This window comes from Hyla sarda, chromosome 2, assembly GCF_029499605.1.
Source record: "Hyla sarda isolate aHylSar1 chromosome 2, aHylSar1.hap1, whole genome shotgun sequence".
Taxonomy (NCBI): domain Eukaryota; kingdom Metazoa; phylum Chordata; class Amphibia; order Anura; family Hylidae; genus Hyla; species Hyla sarda.
Window position 1 is genome coordinate 78,004,505 of NC_079190.1, and position 17,985 is coordinate 78,022,489.

A 17,985-nucleotide genomic window follows, 5' to 3' on the forward strand; every position below is an offset into this window, starting at 1 on the left:
TGCGCTGTTCCACTGGATTTAGGGGATTTAGTTGCGGTCAGGTAGTCACGCTAGTTTTAGCGTGGATTAGTTTAGAACTCACGGTTTAGTTTAAGCTGAGGCCGGTAGGTTTTCTGGCCTAGCTTGTCTTTAAAAGTTGTGCAGATCTGTCCTGCTTGTCCGGCATCCATGAGAGTAGCAACCCAAGAGAGCGATAATTGGCTACAGCTCCCTTATATGGGCAGGGGCTGGACTAGAGCTAATTGGTCCAATACTTCTGTCAATCACCTTCACACAGAATTATGGGTAGCATGTGACCCAAAGACCTCCAAAGGTCCTCAAACATACCATAGAGGAATTAACACAATCACATGACCGAAGGTCCTGCAACGCTAACAAGGTAAGTATACTATACATTATATTAAATATTCATTATTATTCAATATATACATATTGAAACACTATAGCATTAGAGTAGAAGAGAGGCGACTAGGGGCTGTCCCACCTGGGTGACACTACCTGAACGTAGTTACTCGGACTTTTGGGGACCACCATACAAGGTACGGTATGCAATACGGTACTGGGACACCACAAATGGTTTTATTGTTATGTCTAATTGATGTATATGTGAAATAAAACTGTACAGAGTAATAGATCAATGTATAGCATATATGTGACCTGTAGTCCCATTCTGTAATAGCCCTATATTAAACTGATCAAGTTCGGGTTGAAATAATTTTTTGCAGTGCCTTAAAGTACATGTTAAAACTGTGGCCCAGGGAGGTTGTGCAGGACTGGTCTAGAGCAGTTCCTCATTATACATGGTGTAAGTGAGTAATCTCTACAATCTCTTCTGCTAAATTACAACGCATGCAATGGCTGCAGGAAAGAAGTAAAGAAGTGACAGTCTAGATAAATGCATAGTGAGAGGCTGAATATTATTCTGCATAATTTACAACCGCGTACTCACATTTTTGGTAATATGCATCCCCATAACTCTTCCTTGTCTCAGGAGGCATCTGGTCCCAAAGCTGCTTTAATGAATGTTCAATAGAATCCAGATCGGTTACAGCCGTCTTAAAGAAGCCAGGCTCTATAATACAAACCTTGACACCAAAGTGCTGCACGTCTCTCCTGTAGGAAGAAAACAAAATCACATTTATAGATGTGGGCGTAGAACCACACATGGTACCAACCTTTTCTTATACACAGAGAATGTCATTTCAGAAAGATGCTACAGATGAACAATAAATGTCTTTGTAATTGTATCATTTTTAGAATTTTTGCTCATGACTGATACTTTGCAGCACAGAAATGTTCCAGTAGTTTGTGTGTTTTCTTTGCTTTCACATATACAATAATAACAATAATTAATTATAATATTATTTATGGCTTTTTAGTATTAAATGGGTTCTCCAAGTGTTCTTAGGATTTCATGGGACAGTGCAAAAGCTTTTACCATTCTCCCCCTGCTCTGTGTCTATGTGAGAAAGACTTACAAAATGAGACCTCAGTCATGTGATACAGAAGCGGCAGAGAAGTGCCCCCTTCTCCTAGCTCCTTCTACTGATTACTGATTGGTCATGTTCCGATAACAATGCTCATTAAGTTACTTGGGATGTTTAAAAAAAAAAAAAAAGAGGCAATGTGATATTTAAAGTGGACATGTAACGCTAATCTCCTGTCTGTTCTCCAGATGGGGCATGGAGAGACGTAGGTTCACATTGGGCGGTCAGGTAGTCAAGGCAACTGTATGATGTGCAGTAAGTTCCATGCTTAAAGGGGTACTCTGCTGCTCAGCGTTTGGAACAAGGGATGTCACGTCCCACCCCCTCAATGCAAGTCTATGGGAGGGGGCGGGACGTTGACATCACTAGCTCCCGGCACTGGCTCCAGCGTTCGCAACAGTTTGTGAGTGAGTGATGCCTTTATTGGCAACAGAAATATTTGCAAGCTTTAGGAGAACAGAGAGATATTTTTGGCTAGCTCATAAGATTTAAATCATAGTACACTTTTTACTTTGTTACACAAAAGTATGTTACCTGGCAGCACAGATAATGACTGACAAAAAAATCATTGGTTGGTCCATAGGGTTTAGGCTACTTTCACGTGGGCATATTTTGATCATTATTTTGTATCAGTTTGTATCAGAAGTGGGTCCAAGTTGAGTATCTTTTCATTATAGTTTATGTTCTACTCCTGATTGTGGCTTACAAATATTAAAGAGGTTTTGTGGGCTAATATGATTAATGTCCTATCCTCAGGACCATCAATCGATGATCAGCAGGGTGCCCAAACCTGGCACTGCCGATCAGCTGCTTGGAGCCGACAGTACACAGTGAATGGGCTGGAAGTAGTTGTCTCTATTCACTGTGTAGTGGTGATGCCTTGTAACTGGACCTTAGCTTCCGCTCAAGTGAAGTAACCAGCCCCGGACACTATGTGGGGAACAAAGACAACTGCTTCCGGACCAATTCACTGTGTAGTGTGGGCACTGAATAGCTGATTGGCAGGGGGGTTGGATGTCAGCAACCCAACGATCAGCAGTTAATGGCATATCATGAGGAAAACCCCTTTAATGTAAAATAGTTGTCAGCATTTGCAATTCTATACAGAACATCTTCAAAAAATAGAATTATAATAAAGTAGAGCATCACAATGCATAGCACTATAATATCTCTGATTGTTTACTCTGCAACAACCTGCATTTCATCTTCCTCTGCCATCTAATGTCATTGGAATTCTAGGCAAGTGGCATTGTAGTGTAAAAAAGAGAAATACTGACCTTAAGAAGGTTTATGAATTTAGGAAAGTAATGACATTCCTCATACTTTCGCCTCTCTACCTGCTAGTTGTAATTCTAAAAGGCTACAGATTGCAATGTGGATTTCTTCTGTCTTTAAGAATCATGCCCCTTACCTGAGACTATCAGAGAAGGCCTCCACAGCATACTTAGACACGCAATAACCTCCTCCATTGGCTGATATTCTCCCAAGCACACTGGCCATGTTAACAATCCTTCCTTGTGCCTGTTTCACCAGTGGCAGAAAACCTAGGGTCACTCCAATAGTGCCAAACGCATTTACTTCCATAACCTTCCTGTAATCCCCTAGCGTCATCCACTCAGTTGGACCAATTGGGTTGGCAACGCCAGCATTGTTAACTAGGCCATAGAGACCTACAGGAGTTGAAAAAAAGTTGATGTCAAAAGAACCATTTGAGCAATGTTAAAAAATAAAGGTAAAAAAATAAAGGTAAAAAAATAATTTATTTTTAAATACAAAGACCCAGGCATCAGAACACACAGTAGGAGGTATCTGGGGGGTAAATGCAAAAGGCTTAATATTGTTATATTACAGAAAACTGTTTTTGCAAGTAGAAATAAGGTTTATGAGTCCCCTTTTTCATATGGTAGAAATAGTTTAAAATAAATAAATGATAAAAAGAAAACTACACCTACGCCTTCCTCATGTGGGTATACATAATTCTCCTCAATAGAGCTCGTCCAGAAAAATAGCTGTAGCTATTGTAGAACACCGATAAATTATAAATAGGTAAATTATTAATAATTTTAATAACTATAAATATTTGACTTTGTGTGTGAATCAAGGCCATTTAATGTCTATATATGATGTTTTATTGAAATCAAGAATAACAATCTTCATTAATATAGTGCAAACATATTCTGCAGCAATATCACAAGTAAAACAGATGAGCAAACAATGAGACAAAAGGAGAGAGATCGTGGCCCGTGAGATGTGTGTGCACGTACTGTTAGCGCATTATATACCTTTCTCCTGATCTCTTACCTCTGTCCCCAACCTCTGCCTTCACCCATTCCACCGCCTTCTTGATGCTGTCTGGACAGGTGACATTCACTAAAGTGGTTTTCAGTCCCGTAGGACAGGCTTTTTGCAGGTCATTTGCTCCTTTTTCTGTGAGACATCCCGCCAGGACTTGGAAACCTTTTCTGTTCAATCTTTTGGCTAGTAGATTGCCGAAGCCTGTATCGCATCCTGTGATGAAAACATGTTTGTTGGACAGACGTGAGATAGTCTGTCTGTCCCTCAGAAACCATCCAATAGACCATACAATGGCAAACAGGATCACGTAGCACCACATGGAGCCTGTGTGAGGAAAGAAGGCAAAAAAGATATCTGCAGTGGGTATCACTATAATAATAATAAAAAAATGTTTTTTTCAAACCCATCCACCTTATGGTCCCAAAGCAACATACGATTGTGAGACTGTTATCCATATCAGTACTGTATGAATAGAGGGGAATGGGTAAAGTGTTACTGCACCCTTAGATAAAAACCATACAACTAAATCTGGCCATACACATTGCTGTCAACCAAGTGCTCATTTGGAAGGCAACTGTCTATCATGATCCCTCGTCCTCCTTCCCCCCTCCCCCCCCCCATTGAACATGCACATTGGCTTTGGCTGAGCATGTATGCGTTTTCATTGTGAAAAAGGTGGTGGTTCGGACAAGGGAAGAGCATGGGGGGGGGGGGCAGTATCAGAAGATCAGGCCAGAGATGCATGGAGGGGACAGGTTGTGGATAGTCTTGAATGTCATGGTTAGCCGTTTATAGTACTGTATTTTTTCGGCGATGGGTAGTCAGTGAAGGGATTGGCAAAGGGAAGAGGCAGAGGAGAAGCTAAGAGAGAGGTAGATGAGTCAAGCCCAGAGTTGAGGATGGATTGGAAGGGAACAATATTGTTTGATGGAAGGCCACAAAGGTGGATGTTGCAGTAGTCCAAGCAGGAGATGATGAGGGGATGTACCATTAGTTTTGTACAGTCAGAGTTGAGAAATCAGCAGATTGGAGAAGAGTTTTTGCGGTGGACGCAGCAGGAGGTGGTGAGGGTCTGGATGTGTGGGCTGAATGATAGAGAACAATTAAAAGTGACGCCAAGGCAACAGACTTGTGGGACTGGAGAGAGAGTGTCAAGCCATAGACTGTAATTGATAGATCGGGTGGGTGGGTGTGGGGTATGGCGAGATGGGGGGTAAGATAGTGAATTCTGTTTTCTCCATGTTGAGTTTGAGACAGCAGAAGATACTCTGGGAACCAGGATGGAAAGGAAGTGACATCCGCAGAGTTAAATCTGAGTGTCATCTGCATAGAGGTGGTACTTGGAGTCATAAAATTCTATGGTTTATCCCATGTTAAGTATAGAGAATAAATGAAGCAGTAGTTGAGCATGTACGCTGCTCCCTTCACTTGGGAAACAATGTACCTTTCTTCTTGTAATCAATGGGGGCAACCTCTAGTGATGAGCTAGCTAAAGGGAAACTGACAGATGGATTAACACCATTAACTAAATATACAGTCGGTTAATGTGGGTGATCCGTTCAGCCATTCCCAAGATATAGCACAATATTGCAATATGCTAATGAACTCTTAACTGCACTGGAGGCGGATCTGAAGACTATCTGCACCTCTGATGTCATCCCTATGATGTTGTCTTGTCGATTATTAATATTCATATCTTTCTCTCTCCCACATCTCTATGATGAATGGGTTGACTCGAATGGGACCCAGGGGATGACCTCAGGGGCGCAGATAGTCTTCAGACCCGCCTCCAGTGCAGTGAGAAGTTAATTAGCATATTGCAAGAATGTTCTATATATATTGGAAATAGCTGAACGGATTAGGGGTAAGAAATACATCAGTTTACTCCGGATCAACCACATTAACCACCTGTATATATGTTCAGGTTAGTGGGGTTAAGATTTTTCTTCACTTCCTCTGTGACTAGGGGATAACTTTAAATCCTTGGATAACCCCTTTAATCAGGGTTCAAGTCCTGCAGGAATGCGTGAGAACTAAGGGGGAGATTTATCAAAATTTGTACAGAGGAAAAGTTGCCCAGTTGCCCATAGCAACCAATCAGCTCGCATCTTTAATTTTTAACAAGGCCTCTGCAAAATTAAAGAAGCGATCTGATTGGTTGCTATGGGAAACTGGGCAACTTTTCCTCTGGACAGGTTTTGATAAATCTCCCCCGTGTTCCTGCACTTTTTCCACAGCAGGAACACTGTTCCCATTAGCAGAAGTCCTGCAGGCAGGGCCCGATTATCATTTGAGCTTTTGGAGCTCATGCTCCGGGCCCCGCATGGCCAGGACATGGTCCTGGTCAGCAGTCACTTAAAAACAGGCATCTCCACACAGAACATAATGGCAGTGACTGCCCGATCAGGACCGGCTTTGTACCTTCTGAATGCTGGAGGGGATGATTTTTCTGAGGACCTGCGGTGATGTCCCGATCATGTGACTTGGGGGGTGGAACTAAAGATCCCAGAGTAGCCAGGAGAGCAGAGTGTATGTGGTGAGTTATTCTTGCAACCTGTTGTTGTGAAGTCACTGTATACAGCAGTGTCTCCTAACCAGGGTGCCTTCATCTGTTGCAGAACTACAACTGCCAGCATGCTAGGGGCACCCTGGTTGGAAGACACTAATATACAATATATACATGTGAGCTCCAAAGCTCCACTCACTATGCTACTGGTGGGGTCACTGTGTGCATCAGTGTTTCCTAACCAGGGTCCCTACAAGTGTTGCACAACCACAACTCCTAGCATGCCTGGACACCCAAAGGCTGTTTAGGCATGCTGGTAGTTGTACTTTTGCAACATCTGGAGGCTGGTGAGGTCACTGTGTACATACATTACATTACTTATCCTGTACTGATCCTGAGTTATATCCTGTATTATACTCCAGAGCTGTACTCACTATTCTGCTGGTGCGGTCACTGTGTACATACATTACATTACTTATCCTGTACTGATCCTGAGTTATATTCTGTAGATCTTTTATTAAAAAATATAAAACATTACAAAAAGAATAAACATCACCATAACAATAATACAAACAACATACACCTGTATAATATATACAAAAATTAGTCCATATTAGTCCAAAAATGTCCAACCAAGTATCTTCTGGTCCAGCCTCATTCTCACCAAACACACCGCTATAATAACAACAACTACTAAACACTCTACAATAATAATAATACTTACAGTAATAATAATAACAATAATAACTAAAAACTGGTCCGGTTGCATTTCCCCACCCAAAATAATAAATATAATAAATATGTGTCAAACCACCAACAAACACCACAATAAGAAAAACCGAATATACAATGTTTTTTATATATAATTTTTTTTTTTTTTTTTGGCCCTGAGCTGGTCCCGCATCCCATGCCCCCAGTACATGATAACAGACGTCCATGAACCAGTCCAGGATTTATTTTTTTTTTTTTAAACAAAAAGTCCCACACAGAATCCCCCCTCCCCCCATCTACCCACCACCCAACCTAACACTAAACCCCAACACGACACAACCCCTAGAAAAAAAATACAATATATATATACATATATACACATATACATAAATGTACAAACAAAACAAATATATACAAAATAATACAAACCAAACAACAAACATCAATAAGGCTTTTCAATCACACAAACCCCTAAAGCTCAAGTTCAGTGCCTGCAAGCCCTATATCACCATATATCTACAGCACAAAACAAAAAGACTAATGTGCCAGCATCAGCCCACCACCAGGGGGAGACAACAGGCTAAGGCACTTTAAAGGCAGAGCCCCTCCACAGACGAGAGGCCCTGCCAGCACCCAGCCTCTCGTACTCCAGAGAACGCACCTTCACCAGGTCACCAAGAATGTTCCTAACCACCTCACCCACAGGGAGGATTTTACGCTGCGTCGACACTAAACACTGTGCGTTCCACGTGTAATACCTGACCACTGAGCTGACTAGGAATAAAGTGCACCGGTCCCAGCCTCCAAGGTTTCTGAATGCCCCATAGGCCCATTCCGCATAGGAGAGACTGGCCAGCCGAGGCCAACCAATGGAAGCGCCCACCCTGTTGTAAACCTCTGTGTTAAAGGGACAATGAAGCAGAAAATGCTCCATGCTTTCCAGCATGCCTCCACACTCTTCGCGGGGACATCCCCGGTCATCAGAGCTCCTGCACTTCAGATTGTCCCTCACACACAGTTTCCCATGGAAGCAGCGCCAAGTCAAGTCCCAAAACTTCAAGGGGATCCTGATAGAATTCAAAAGCTCTAAACCCACCTCCAGATCCCGACTTGGGCAGTCCTTGAGTGCCAATGGCCTCTGGAAATGAGAAGACAGGACCCTCTTGTCAAGGAATTTCCTCAACAGAGTCCTAATCTCCCACATCCCCAGACCCCACCGACGAATAACCTTCAGAACCGGGGTAGCATAAGCCGGGAGATGCCCGTGTGGTGTGCGAAGATCCTTCACTTGCCCTCCTGTCTCCCATTCCTGGAAGAAAGGCCGAAACCATCCCCTACAGGAGGATACCCACGGAGGAGCCCTCTCTGACCAGAGGTTTGCTATATTGGTCTTAAGAAAGGTATTCACTAGGAACACCACAGGGTTGACCATACACAACCCCCCTAGTCTCCTCGTACGGTAAGTAACCTCCCTCTTCACTAGGTTCAGTCTATTCCCCCATAACATTTGGAAGAACACACTGTAGACCCGGGTCCAGAGAGGTTCTGGCAACATGCATACACTGCCCAGATATATCAGCAAAGGGAGCAGGAAAGTTTTCATCAGGTTAACCCTTTCCCGGAGGGTCAAAGACCAACCCTTCCACTGATCTACCTTCTGAGCGGCGATCTTAAGCCTGCTGTCCCAGTTTTGTTTGGAGTAATCCCCTTGACCAAATTCGATGCCGAGGACTTTTGCGGATTCCTGGGGCTCTGGAAGGGCGTCCGGGAGATCAAAATCAGGATCTCCCCCTCCCAGCCAGAGACTCTCACACTTATCCTGATTGATCTTTGACCCGGATGCCTCCGAGTAGCGGTCCACCTCTGACATCACCCATCTGCCCTCCTCTTGTGAGGAGACAAACACGGTGACATCATCAGCGTACGCTACCGCCCTCAGAGCCGAATCCGGCACCTCCAGGTCCATTCTCACCCCCGCCAACGGTCCACAATCAATCCCTCTAAGGAAAGGATCGATTGCAAACACGTACAGCAAAGGGCTCAAAGGACAACCCTGACGGACACCAGACCCAACCTCAAAAGAGCGGCCAATCCAACCATTCACAAGCGGGAAACTCTCTGCCCCTACATACAAGGTCTTAAGCCAATCAACAAACCCCCCTGGCAGGCCATATCTCAGAAGGACAGACCAGAGGTACTCATGGTTAACCCGATCAAACGCTTTTGCCTGATCCAAGGAAAGCAAGTACCCCTTCCAGTGGCCAGCCCTACCCTGCTCCACAGCCTCTCGGACACTGAGCACAGCACTGAATGTACTGCGGCCCGGAACAGAGCAATGCTGAGCCCCCGAAAGGAGCCGGGGTGCAAACTCCACCAGCCGATTAAACAGCACTTTTGCCAGAATCTTTCTGTCCGCATTGAGAAGCGCTATGGGACGCCAATTCTCAATGTGGGACGGGTCTTTACCCTTTGACAGGATGATCAGCGCTGACCTCCTCATTGACTTTGGCAGAGTGCCCGAGGATAGACACTCATTAAAAACCGCGGTCAAGAGGGGAACCAAAGTGTCCTTAAAGGTCTTATAGAACTCAGATGTTAAGCCATCCGGACCGGGTGACTTCTTGAGGGCAAGCCCATCAATAGCCATCCTGACTTCCTCTTCCCGGATCATCTCTGTCAAAACGTCAAGAGAGGGGTCTACTCCTGGTTCAGGGACGGTTTCAGCCAAGAAAGCTGATACCTTATCTCGATCTAGATCCTTCCTTCCCAAGAGGTGCGAGTAGAAGGATCTGACGACCTCCAGGATCCCTGATCTGGACCTTTTCAAGAATCCCGTACTATCAATCAGTCCTGAGACTATTTTACTATTCACTGACATCTTGCAGTTTCTGTAAGGGTCAGGCGAGCGGTACTTCCCATAATCCCTCTCAAAAACCAAAGATGCGTGCCTATCGTACTGGCACTTCATCAGCAAGGACTTCACTCTGGAGATATCATCACGACTACCTCCAGTCGAGACAAGGTTCTCAAGTTTCTTCCTCAGGCCCTGGTACAAACGGTACCTGTTTAGGCTTCTGAGGCCCGAGAGCTGGCGGAAGAATCTCGCAACCCTTTCCTTGAAGATCTCCCACCACTCTGACTTACTGCTACAAAGGCCCAGCAATGGTACCTGGCTCTGAAGAAAATCCTCAAAGGACTGTCTTATCTCCGCTTCTTCCAAGAGAGACGAATTCAGCTTCCAATAGCCTCTGCCCATCCGGGGGGTCTCTGTGACATTCAGAGAAAACAAAATTAAACAGTGATCGGAGAACTCCACCTCAACAACAGACACTGCTGAAGAGACGGCTTCCTCCTTTAAATAAAACCTGTCTATTCTAGACCTACAACTACCCCTATGATAGGTGAATCCCGCGTGGCCTGGGGTGTGCCGGATGTGGACATCCACCAGGCGAGCCTCACTCGCTATGCTATTAAGGGCGACGCTATCATAAGTCAGCTTGTCTCTGGCACCTCCCCTGTCTTGGGGCCTCGTGACAGCATTAAAGTCCCCTCCAAAGACCACCTGCCGACTTGTAAAAAGATAGGGCTTGATCCTCATAAAGAGGCACTTCCGGTCCCACTTAGACTGTGGGCCGTAGATGTTAATAAGGCGAAGTTCTTGTCCCCTCATGAGGACATCTAAGATCAGGCACCTCCCCATTTCTAACTCGATAACCCGTCGGCATTCTACCGCTGCGGTAAAAAGGACCGCCACTCCGCTATACGGCTAGGCCCCAAGAGACCAGTAGGAGGGCCCATTCCTCCACTCTCTTTTAGCCTTGTGGATAGATGACATGTCTGTTAGCCTGGTCTCCTGCAAAAATAAAATATCAGCATTAATATGGGCAAAAAAATCATAGGCAGCAAATCGAGCCGTATCTGACTTAATGCTGGCGACATTAATGGACGCCAGCGTCAATGGAGAGGGTGCCGCCATCAAGGGTGATTGAGTTAAACAGCTTTCTTTTTCCCACTCCCCTTCTCACCCTCCACATCAGAAGAACTCTTCACCCTCTTTAGAGAAATAGAAGTGTCCATCTCACCAGACGTCGTTTTACTTTCCTCGTTTCCGGATTCCAGGCCAGTCCCTTCCCCCGAGGACATAACCTCCCCAGGGGAAGAGGACTCGGCGCCCCCTGGAAGCTCCTCTGCCACCTCCCCCTCATCCTCCCCTTCCGAAGAAGAGGAGGAGATGTCCCTGAGGGGTCGGAATCGATTGGAAAGGCCAACCAGAGGGGAGTCAGTTTTGCCTTCCTGTGGCACCTGGACCAGGGTGGGAGAAGATCTTAAATCTCCCTTTTTTTTCCTACTTGTACCCCGCTTTCGTGTCTCCTTCTGCCATCCCCCATCATCCTCCTCCACGCTATCTGAGGAGATGGCACCTTCCTCATTCTGGATCCTCCTGACCTCCTCATTCAGCTCGCCATCCCTCAGGGTCTCAGCAGCAAGGTTGGCCTCTGGGTCAGAATGAGAGGTTGTCCCGGTAACCCGGGCTTTCCCCATCACCCTATCCCTTTGGCGTTTATCAAGACGTCTTAGTTGGGCTGGTGTCTTTTTCTTGCTGTTCCTCACTGACCCCTCAGTCCTCCACCCCTGCTAGTCCCCTCCCCAGCAGATTCCGGCTCGCGATCTTCACCCGCTGGGGACAAGACTGCATTAGCGAAAGAACGAGGACAACGACTGAATGGGTGACCTAAGTCACCACACAGGTGACACCTAATCTCTGCACAAGATGCGGCAAGATGGCCTACACCCCCGAACAAGGCACATTTCTGCACCGTACAGTTTGCACTGAAGTGTGTGGGGTCACCACATCTGTGACAGAGCTTCGGCTGACCCGGTAGAAAATCTGGATACGATCCCTACCGAGAAAGGCAGAGGATGGAATATGGGTAACTGTATTTCCTGAACGTTTAAGTTTTACCAAAAACGTCCAGGCTCCTGACCAGATGCCAAACTCGTCCCTGTTCTTCTGTGGGACCCCCATTACCTCGCCATACCGTCCTAACCAGGTGATGATGTCAACACAAGAGAGTGATTCGTTACGGGTCAAAACGGTCACTCTCTTGATTTCGTTTTGGCGAGACAATGCCTGTATGGCAAAGTCTCGCCAGCCAGGCTCATTCTTTACCAATTCATAATTCGACCAGAAAAGCTCAAGCCCCTCCGACCGAACAAAAGTGATATCGAATTCAGGAGTACCGTAGGGATGTATCAAGGCGAAGATATCAACTGCCTTGAAGCCCATCTTTAGCAAGAGCTCAACCACTTTCGTCCTTGAAGGACACATATCTTCGCCCTGCCACCGAAGACGGTTACTACCTGCCCCGGCTGTTGGGAGGGACCACACAGTATCGCCCCCTCTTTCCTCTCGGAAGGCAGAGAGACCGTGTCTCTCTATCCAGAAGGACAGATCAACTGCTCTACCCTCTATATTAATCGACCTTTCCCCCTTTTTCAGAGCCTCCAGGAGACGTCGCTGCAATAAACCGTCCCTAGAGTCAGGAGACGAGGAAAGTATTCTACTTCCCCCAGCAGTGATATTGGCATAACTCCTATGGTCTGTCACCACTGGGGGGGCAACCGGACCAGACCCTGCACCTACACCACTGCCGATGACAACATCCCCACCACCCCCAATGACAACATTAGCACCAACTCCAATAACATGGTCACCACCTCCCCCAAAAACACCTTCCCCAGTAACATCAATCTCCATCCTCTCCCCAGTCATACATCCCCCAACCCCATTTACCCCATCACTCACACTGGCTGGACCAGCAACAGGTAAACCGGCAAATGATGATGGTGATGTTGATATATTTTCATTCCGTTTTGCCTCGGCATCACGGGGCACTAGAGCTGGGACAACCTCCGCTGGCCCTTTAAGGGACCGGGCAGCATGCTTACCCAGTCTAGAGGAGGCCTCAGCCCTGTTCTTATTAGTGCCCTCCGCCTCATCAGCAATTTCTCCAGTCTTATCAGGGCGCCGCTGATCAATGGGATCAGCGGCGCCAATACAAAATAAGATTTGTTCTTTTCTTTTGGGAGCGTCTGCTACATCTGTAGTCACCGCGACTACCTCAGGCACTGAATCACCCCCCCCTCCCACAGGGGAGCGAACTACAGCCCCGGAGTCTGCCTCTATGCCCACTGCTGGGCTGCCCTCACTGTCCGGCCTTGCGGCCAGTGCCTTCTCTACTCCATCCCTGCTACTGCAAACAGGCATGGAGTTTTGCGCCCTTTTAGTACCTGTACTCTCCCCGCTCCTTTGCGCCGAGTCCACCACAGAACACGGGCTGGGCTGGGTAACGGGGCTTGCACAATGAGCTGACCCTGCGGCCGACTCAGGATTTACAGGGAGGGGGGTGTAGATGTAACTCACCACTTCTTGCTGCTTTGGCTTGGTCTTCTTTTTCTTACCCCCAGGTGCCTCATCTGGCAGCTCATCTCCGAACACCAGATTCTGAGGACACACTGGGGATTCCAGCATACGTATCTGGGCCATTAGCGCCCCTCCCTGGTAGCTGTTGTCACTGTCTTCCCCTGAGTCGGCAGGTGATACTGCTGGCTGCTGTGCAGGGGGCCCACTGTACGGGGCCTGCTGCTGTTGCGACAGGCCACCAGGTGGATCTGGCTGTTGTTCTCCCTCTATCTCCTCCTCATCATCCACCTGGCTCTCAGGTTGCAGCCCCATCAACCTTCTCTGTTTCTTTTCATCCATATCTCTGAAACGCTCTTGATTTTTCAGCTTTTCTTTAAATGGTCCACTCATCTCCAGCAATTCCTCCTTTCTTTCCTCCAAAGCATTTATTTCAGCCATCAGACCTTTTATCTGTGCCTGGACTTCAGGCTTCTTCTTCTTTGGGGTAACCTCCAGCCTAGAACGGACATGGCGAAGTTCCTCCTGAAGCCTCCTCACAGCTTTGCTGGCGTCTTCATACTCACGGAGGTGACTTACGACCCGGGTAGTATAGGTGGAAATAGACTCCCGGGTCCTCAGCATTCCCCAGCCTTCCTCACTGAGGTCGGCTTCACCTCCGTGAGTACTCTGCCTTCCTCCAGATGACCTTGGCTTTCTGCTGGCAGCACCCAGCTTTCCCAAATTGGGATCCTCGTTTCCAGAAACCTTTCGGCCTCTTGCCTCTGTGGGGGGTGTTGGAGTGACATTGCTGCGACTCCGGGTGGATCGCCTAACCCCCAGATCTTCTGATGTACAGGCCGCTTGCTGGCCTCTCCTGCCTCCCTGCGGCCTACTCCGGGAGGCAGAAGCCTGGGCCTCGCCTCCCTCACTCATCCCTGGAAACCCACTCCCTCCCTGGGGAGGAGAAAGCAGGTCCCAGGTGGAACAGGTGGTAATTCCCTGGAGCTCAGGAGGCACAGCAGACACCACCACACAGCTGAAGCAGAACCACACCCACAACTGATTGGCTCCCACTCCAGAGCTGTACTCAGTATTCTGCTGGTGAAGTCACTGTGTACATACATTACATTACTTATCCTGTACTGATCCTGAGTTATATCCTGTATTATACTCCAGAGCTGCACTCACTATTCTGCTGGTGAGGTCACTGTGTACATACATTACATTACTTATCCTGTACTGATCCTGAGTTATATCCTGTATTATACTCCAGAGCTGCACTCACTATTCTGCTGGTGAGGTCACTGTGTACATACATTACATTACATTACTTATCCTGTACTGATCCTGAGTTATATCCTGTATTATACTCCAGAGCTGTACTCACTATTCTGCTGGTGGGGTCACTGTGTACATACATTATATTAATTTTCCTGTACTGATCCTGAGTTATATCCTGTATTATACTCTGGAGCTGTACTCACTATTCTGCTGGTGAGGTCACTGTGTACATACATTACTTATCCTGTACTGATCCTGAGTTATATCCTGTATTATACTCTGGAGCTGTACTCACTATTCTGCTGGTGAGGTCACTGTGTACATACATTACATTACTTATCCTGTACTGATCCTGAGTTATATCCTGTAGATCTTTTATTAAAATTTCAAACATAACAATAAAAAATTACAAAACATAAACATACCATATCCGACAGAACATATCAATATAACGAATCATAAAACCAACACCATAGCATAAAATACAACACCGGTCCACCCCACACTCATTCCTGCACACAAACAAATATATACAATATTTACAAAAGACGTATTCCTATAATACCCATTATACCCATACCATACTAATAAACTATATACACTAATATACACTAATACTAAATGTGAATTTCCTGGCCCAGTTGCAATACCAAAAACCCAATACCAGTAATATACCAAAAAGAATAACAACAACAACAATAATATATACAAAATAATAAAAACCAACACAAACAAAATAACACCACTTTTTTTTTTTTTTTTTTTGGCCCTGAGCTGGTCCCGCATCCCATGCCCCCAGTACATGTTACCAGACGTCCATGAACCAGTCCAGGATTTTCTGTATATATAAAAGTCCCATACAAACCCCCTCCCCCCTTTTTAACCCACCACCCAACCTAAACTAAACCCAAACCCCAGGTGGCATCACACAATATATACAATATATACATTACATTAAATATACACAGACTAACAATATATACAATACATAAGTATACAAATAGACTACAACAATAAATACAATAACAAATACATATAACACTATAAGCCAAACAACAAACCCCTAAAGCTGAAGTTCAGCGCCTGCAAGCCCTATATTACCATAAACCAACTGCTCAAAACAAAAAGACTAATGTGCCAGCATCAGCCCACCACCAGGGGGAGACAACAGGCTAAGGCACTTTAAAGGCAGAGCCCCTCCATAGACGAGAGGCCCTGCCAGCACCCAGCCTCTCGTACTCCAGAGAACGCACCTTCACCAGGTCACCGAGAATGTTCCTAACCACCACATCCACAGGGAGGATTTTACGCTGCGTCGACACTAAACACCGTGCGTTCCACGTGTAGTACCTAACCACTGAGCTGACTAGGAATAAAGTGCACCGGTCCCAGCCTCCAAGGTTTCTGAATGCCCCATAGGCCCATTCCGCATAGGAGAGACTGGCCAGCCGAGGCCAACCAATGGAAGCGCCCACCCTGGTTTAAACCTCTGTGTTAAAGGGACAATGAAGCAGAAAATGCTCCATGCTTTCCAGCATGCCTCCACACTCTTCGCGGGGACATCCCCGGTCATCAGAGCTCCTGCACTTCAGATTGTCCCTCACACACAGTTTCCCGTGGAAACAGCGCCAAGTCAAGTCCCAAAACTTCAAGGGGATCCTGATAGAATTCAAAAGCTCTAAACCCACCTCCAGATCCCGACTTGGGCAGTCCTTGAGCGCCAATGGCCTCTGGAAATGAGAAGACAGGACCCTCTTGTCAAGGAATTTCCTCGACAGAGTCTTAATCTCCCCCATCCCCAGACCCCACCGACGAATAACCTTCAGAACCGGGGTAGCGTAAGCCGGGAGATGCCCGTGTGGTGTGCGAAGATCCTTCACTTGCCCTCCTGTCTCCCATTCCTGGAAGAAAGGCCAAAACCATCCCCTACAGGAGGATACCCACGGAGGAGCCCTCTCTGACCAGAGGTTTGCTATATTGGTCTTAAGAAAGGTATTCACTAGGAACACCACAGGGTTGACCATACACAACCCCCCTAGTCTCCTCGTACGGTAAGTAACCTCCCTCTTCACTAGGTTCAGTCTGTTCCCCCATAACATCTGGAAGAACACACTGTAGACCCGGGTCCAAAGAGGTTCTGGCAACATGCATACACTGCCCAAGTATATCAGTAAAGGGAGCAGGAATGTTTTGATCAGGTTAACCCTTTCCCGGAGGGTCAAAGGCCAACCCTTCCACTGATCCACCTTCTGAGCGGCGATCTTAAGCCTGCTGTCCCAGTTTTGTTTGGGGTAATCCCCTTGGCCAAATTCGATGCCGAGAACTTTTGCAGATTCCTGGGGCTCTGGAAGGGAGTCCGGGAGATCAAAACCAGGATCTCCCCCTCCCAGCCAGAGACTCTCGCACTTATCCCGGTTGATCTTGGACCCGGATGCCTCCGAGTAGCGGTCCACCTCTGACATCACCCATTGGCCTTCCTCTTGTGAGGAGACAAACACGGTGACATCATCAGCATACGCTACCGCCCTCAGAGCCAAATCCGGCACCGCCAGGTCCATTCTCACCCCCGCCAACGGTCCACAATCAATCCTCCTAAGGAAAGGATCAATTGCAAACACGTACAGCAACGGGCTCAAAGGACAACCCTGACGGACGCCAGACCCAACCTCAAAAGAGCGGCCAATCCAACCATTCACAAGCGGGAAACTCTCTGCCCCTGCGTACAAGGTCTTAAGCCAATCAACAAACCCCCCCGGCAGGCCATATCTCAGAAGAACAGACCAGAGGTATTCATGGTTAACCCGATCAAATGCTTTTGCCTGATCCAAGGACAGCAAGTACCCCTTCCAGTGGCCAGCCCTACCCTGCTCCACAGCCTCTCGGACACTGAGCACAGCACTAAATGTACTGCGGCCCGGAACAGAGCAATGCTGAGCCCCCGAAAGAAGCCGGGGTGCAAACTCCACCAGCCGGTTAAACAGCACTTTTGCCAGAATCTTTCTGTCCACATTGAGAAGTGCTATGGGACGCCAATTCCCAATGTGGGACGGGTCTTTACCCTTTGACAGGATGATCAGCGCTGACCTCCTCATTGACTTTGGCAGAGTGCCCGAGGATAGACACTCATTAAAAACCCCAGTCAAGAGGGGAACCAAAGTGTCCTTAAAGGTCTTATAGAACTCAGATGTTAAGCCATCCGGACCGGGTGACTTCTTGAGGGCAAGCCCATCAATAGCCATCCTGACTTCCTCTTCCCGGATCATCTCTGTCAAAACGTCAAGAGAGGAGTCTACTCCTGGTTC

The 17,985-nt window shown here is 46.9% G+C and overlaps 1 protein-coding gene across 3 annotated transcripts in view; it reads right to left on the reverse strand.

Annotated features, from left to right (window-relative positions):
• RDH5 (retinol dehydrogenase 5) overlaps positions 1–17,985 on the reverse strand; it is a 75,626-nt gene that overhangs the window by 14,054 nt on the left and 43,587 nt on the right. For 2 of the 3 annotated variants that reach the window (XM_056562179.1, XM_056562176.1), the window contains exons 2-4: positions 3,789–4,106; positions 2,899–3,157; positions 950–1,113 (exon numbers count right to left, since the gene is read on the reverse strand). In XM_056562179.1, coding sequence (XP_056418154.1) covers positions 950–1,113; positions 2,899–3,157; positions 3,789–4,101 — 736 coding nt within the window. In that variant the 5' untranslated portion in view covers positions 4,102–4,106. Of the gene's footprint in view, positions 1–949; positions 1,114–2,898; positions 3,158–3,788; positions 4,107–6,203; positions 6,273–17,985 lie in introns of those variants that run through there. The other variant, XM_056562178.1, reaches the window with a different exon arrangement.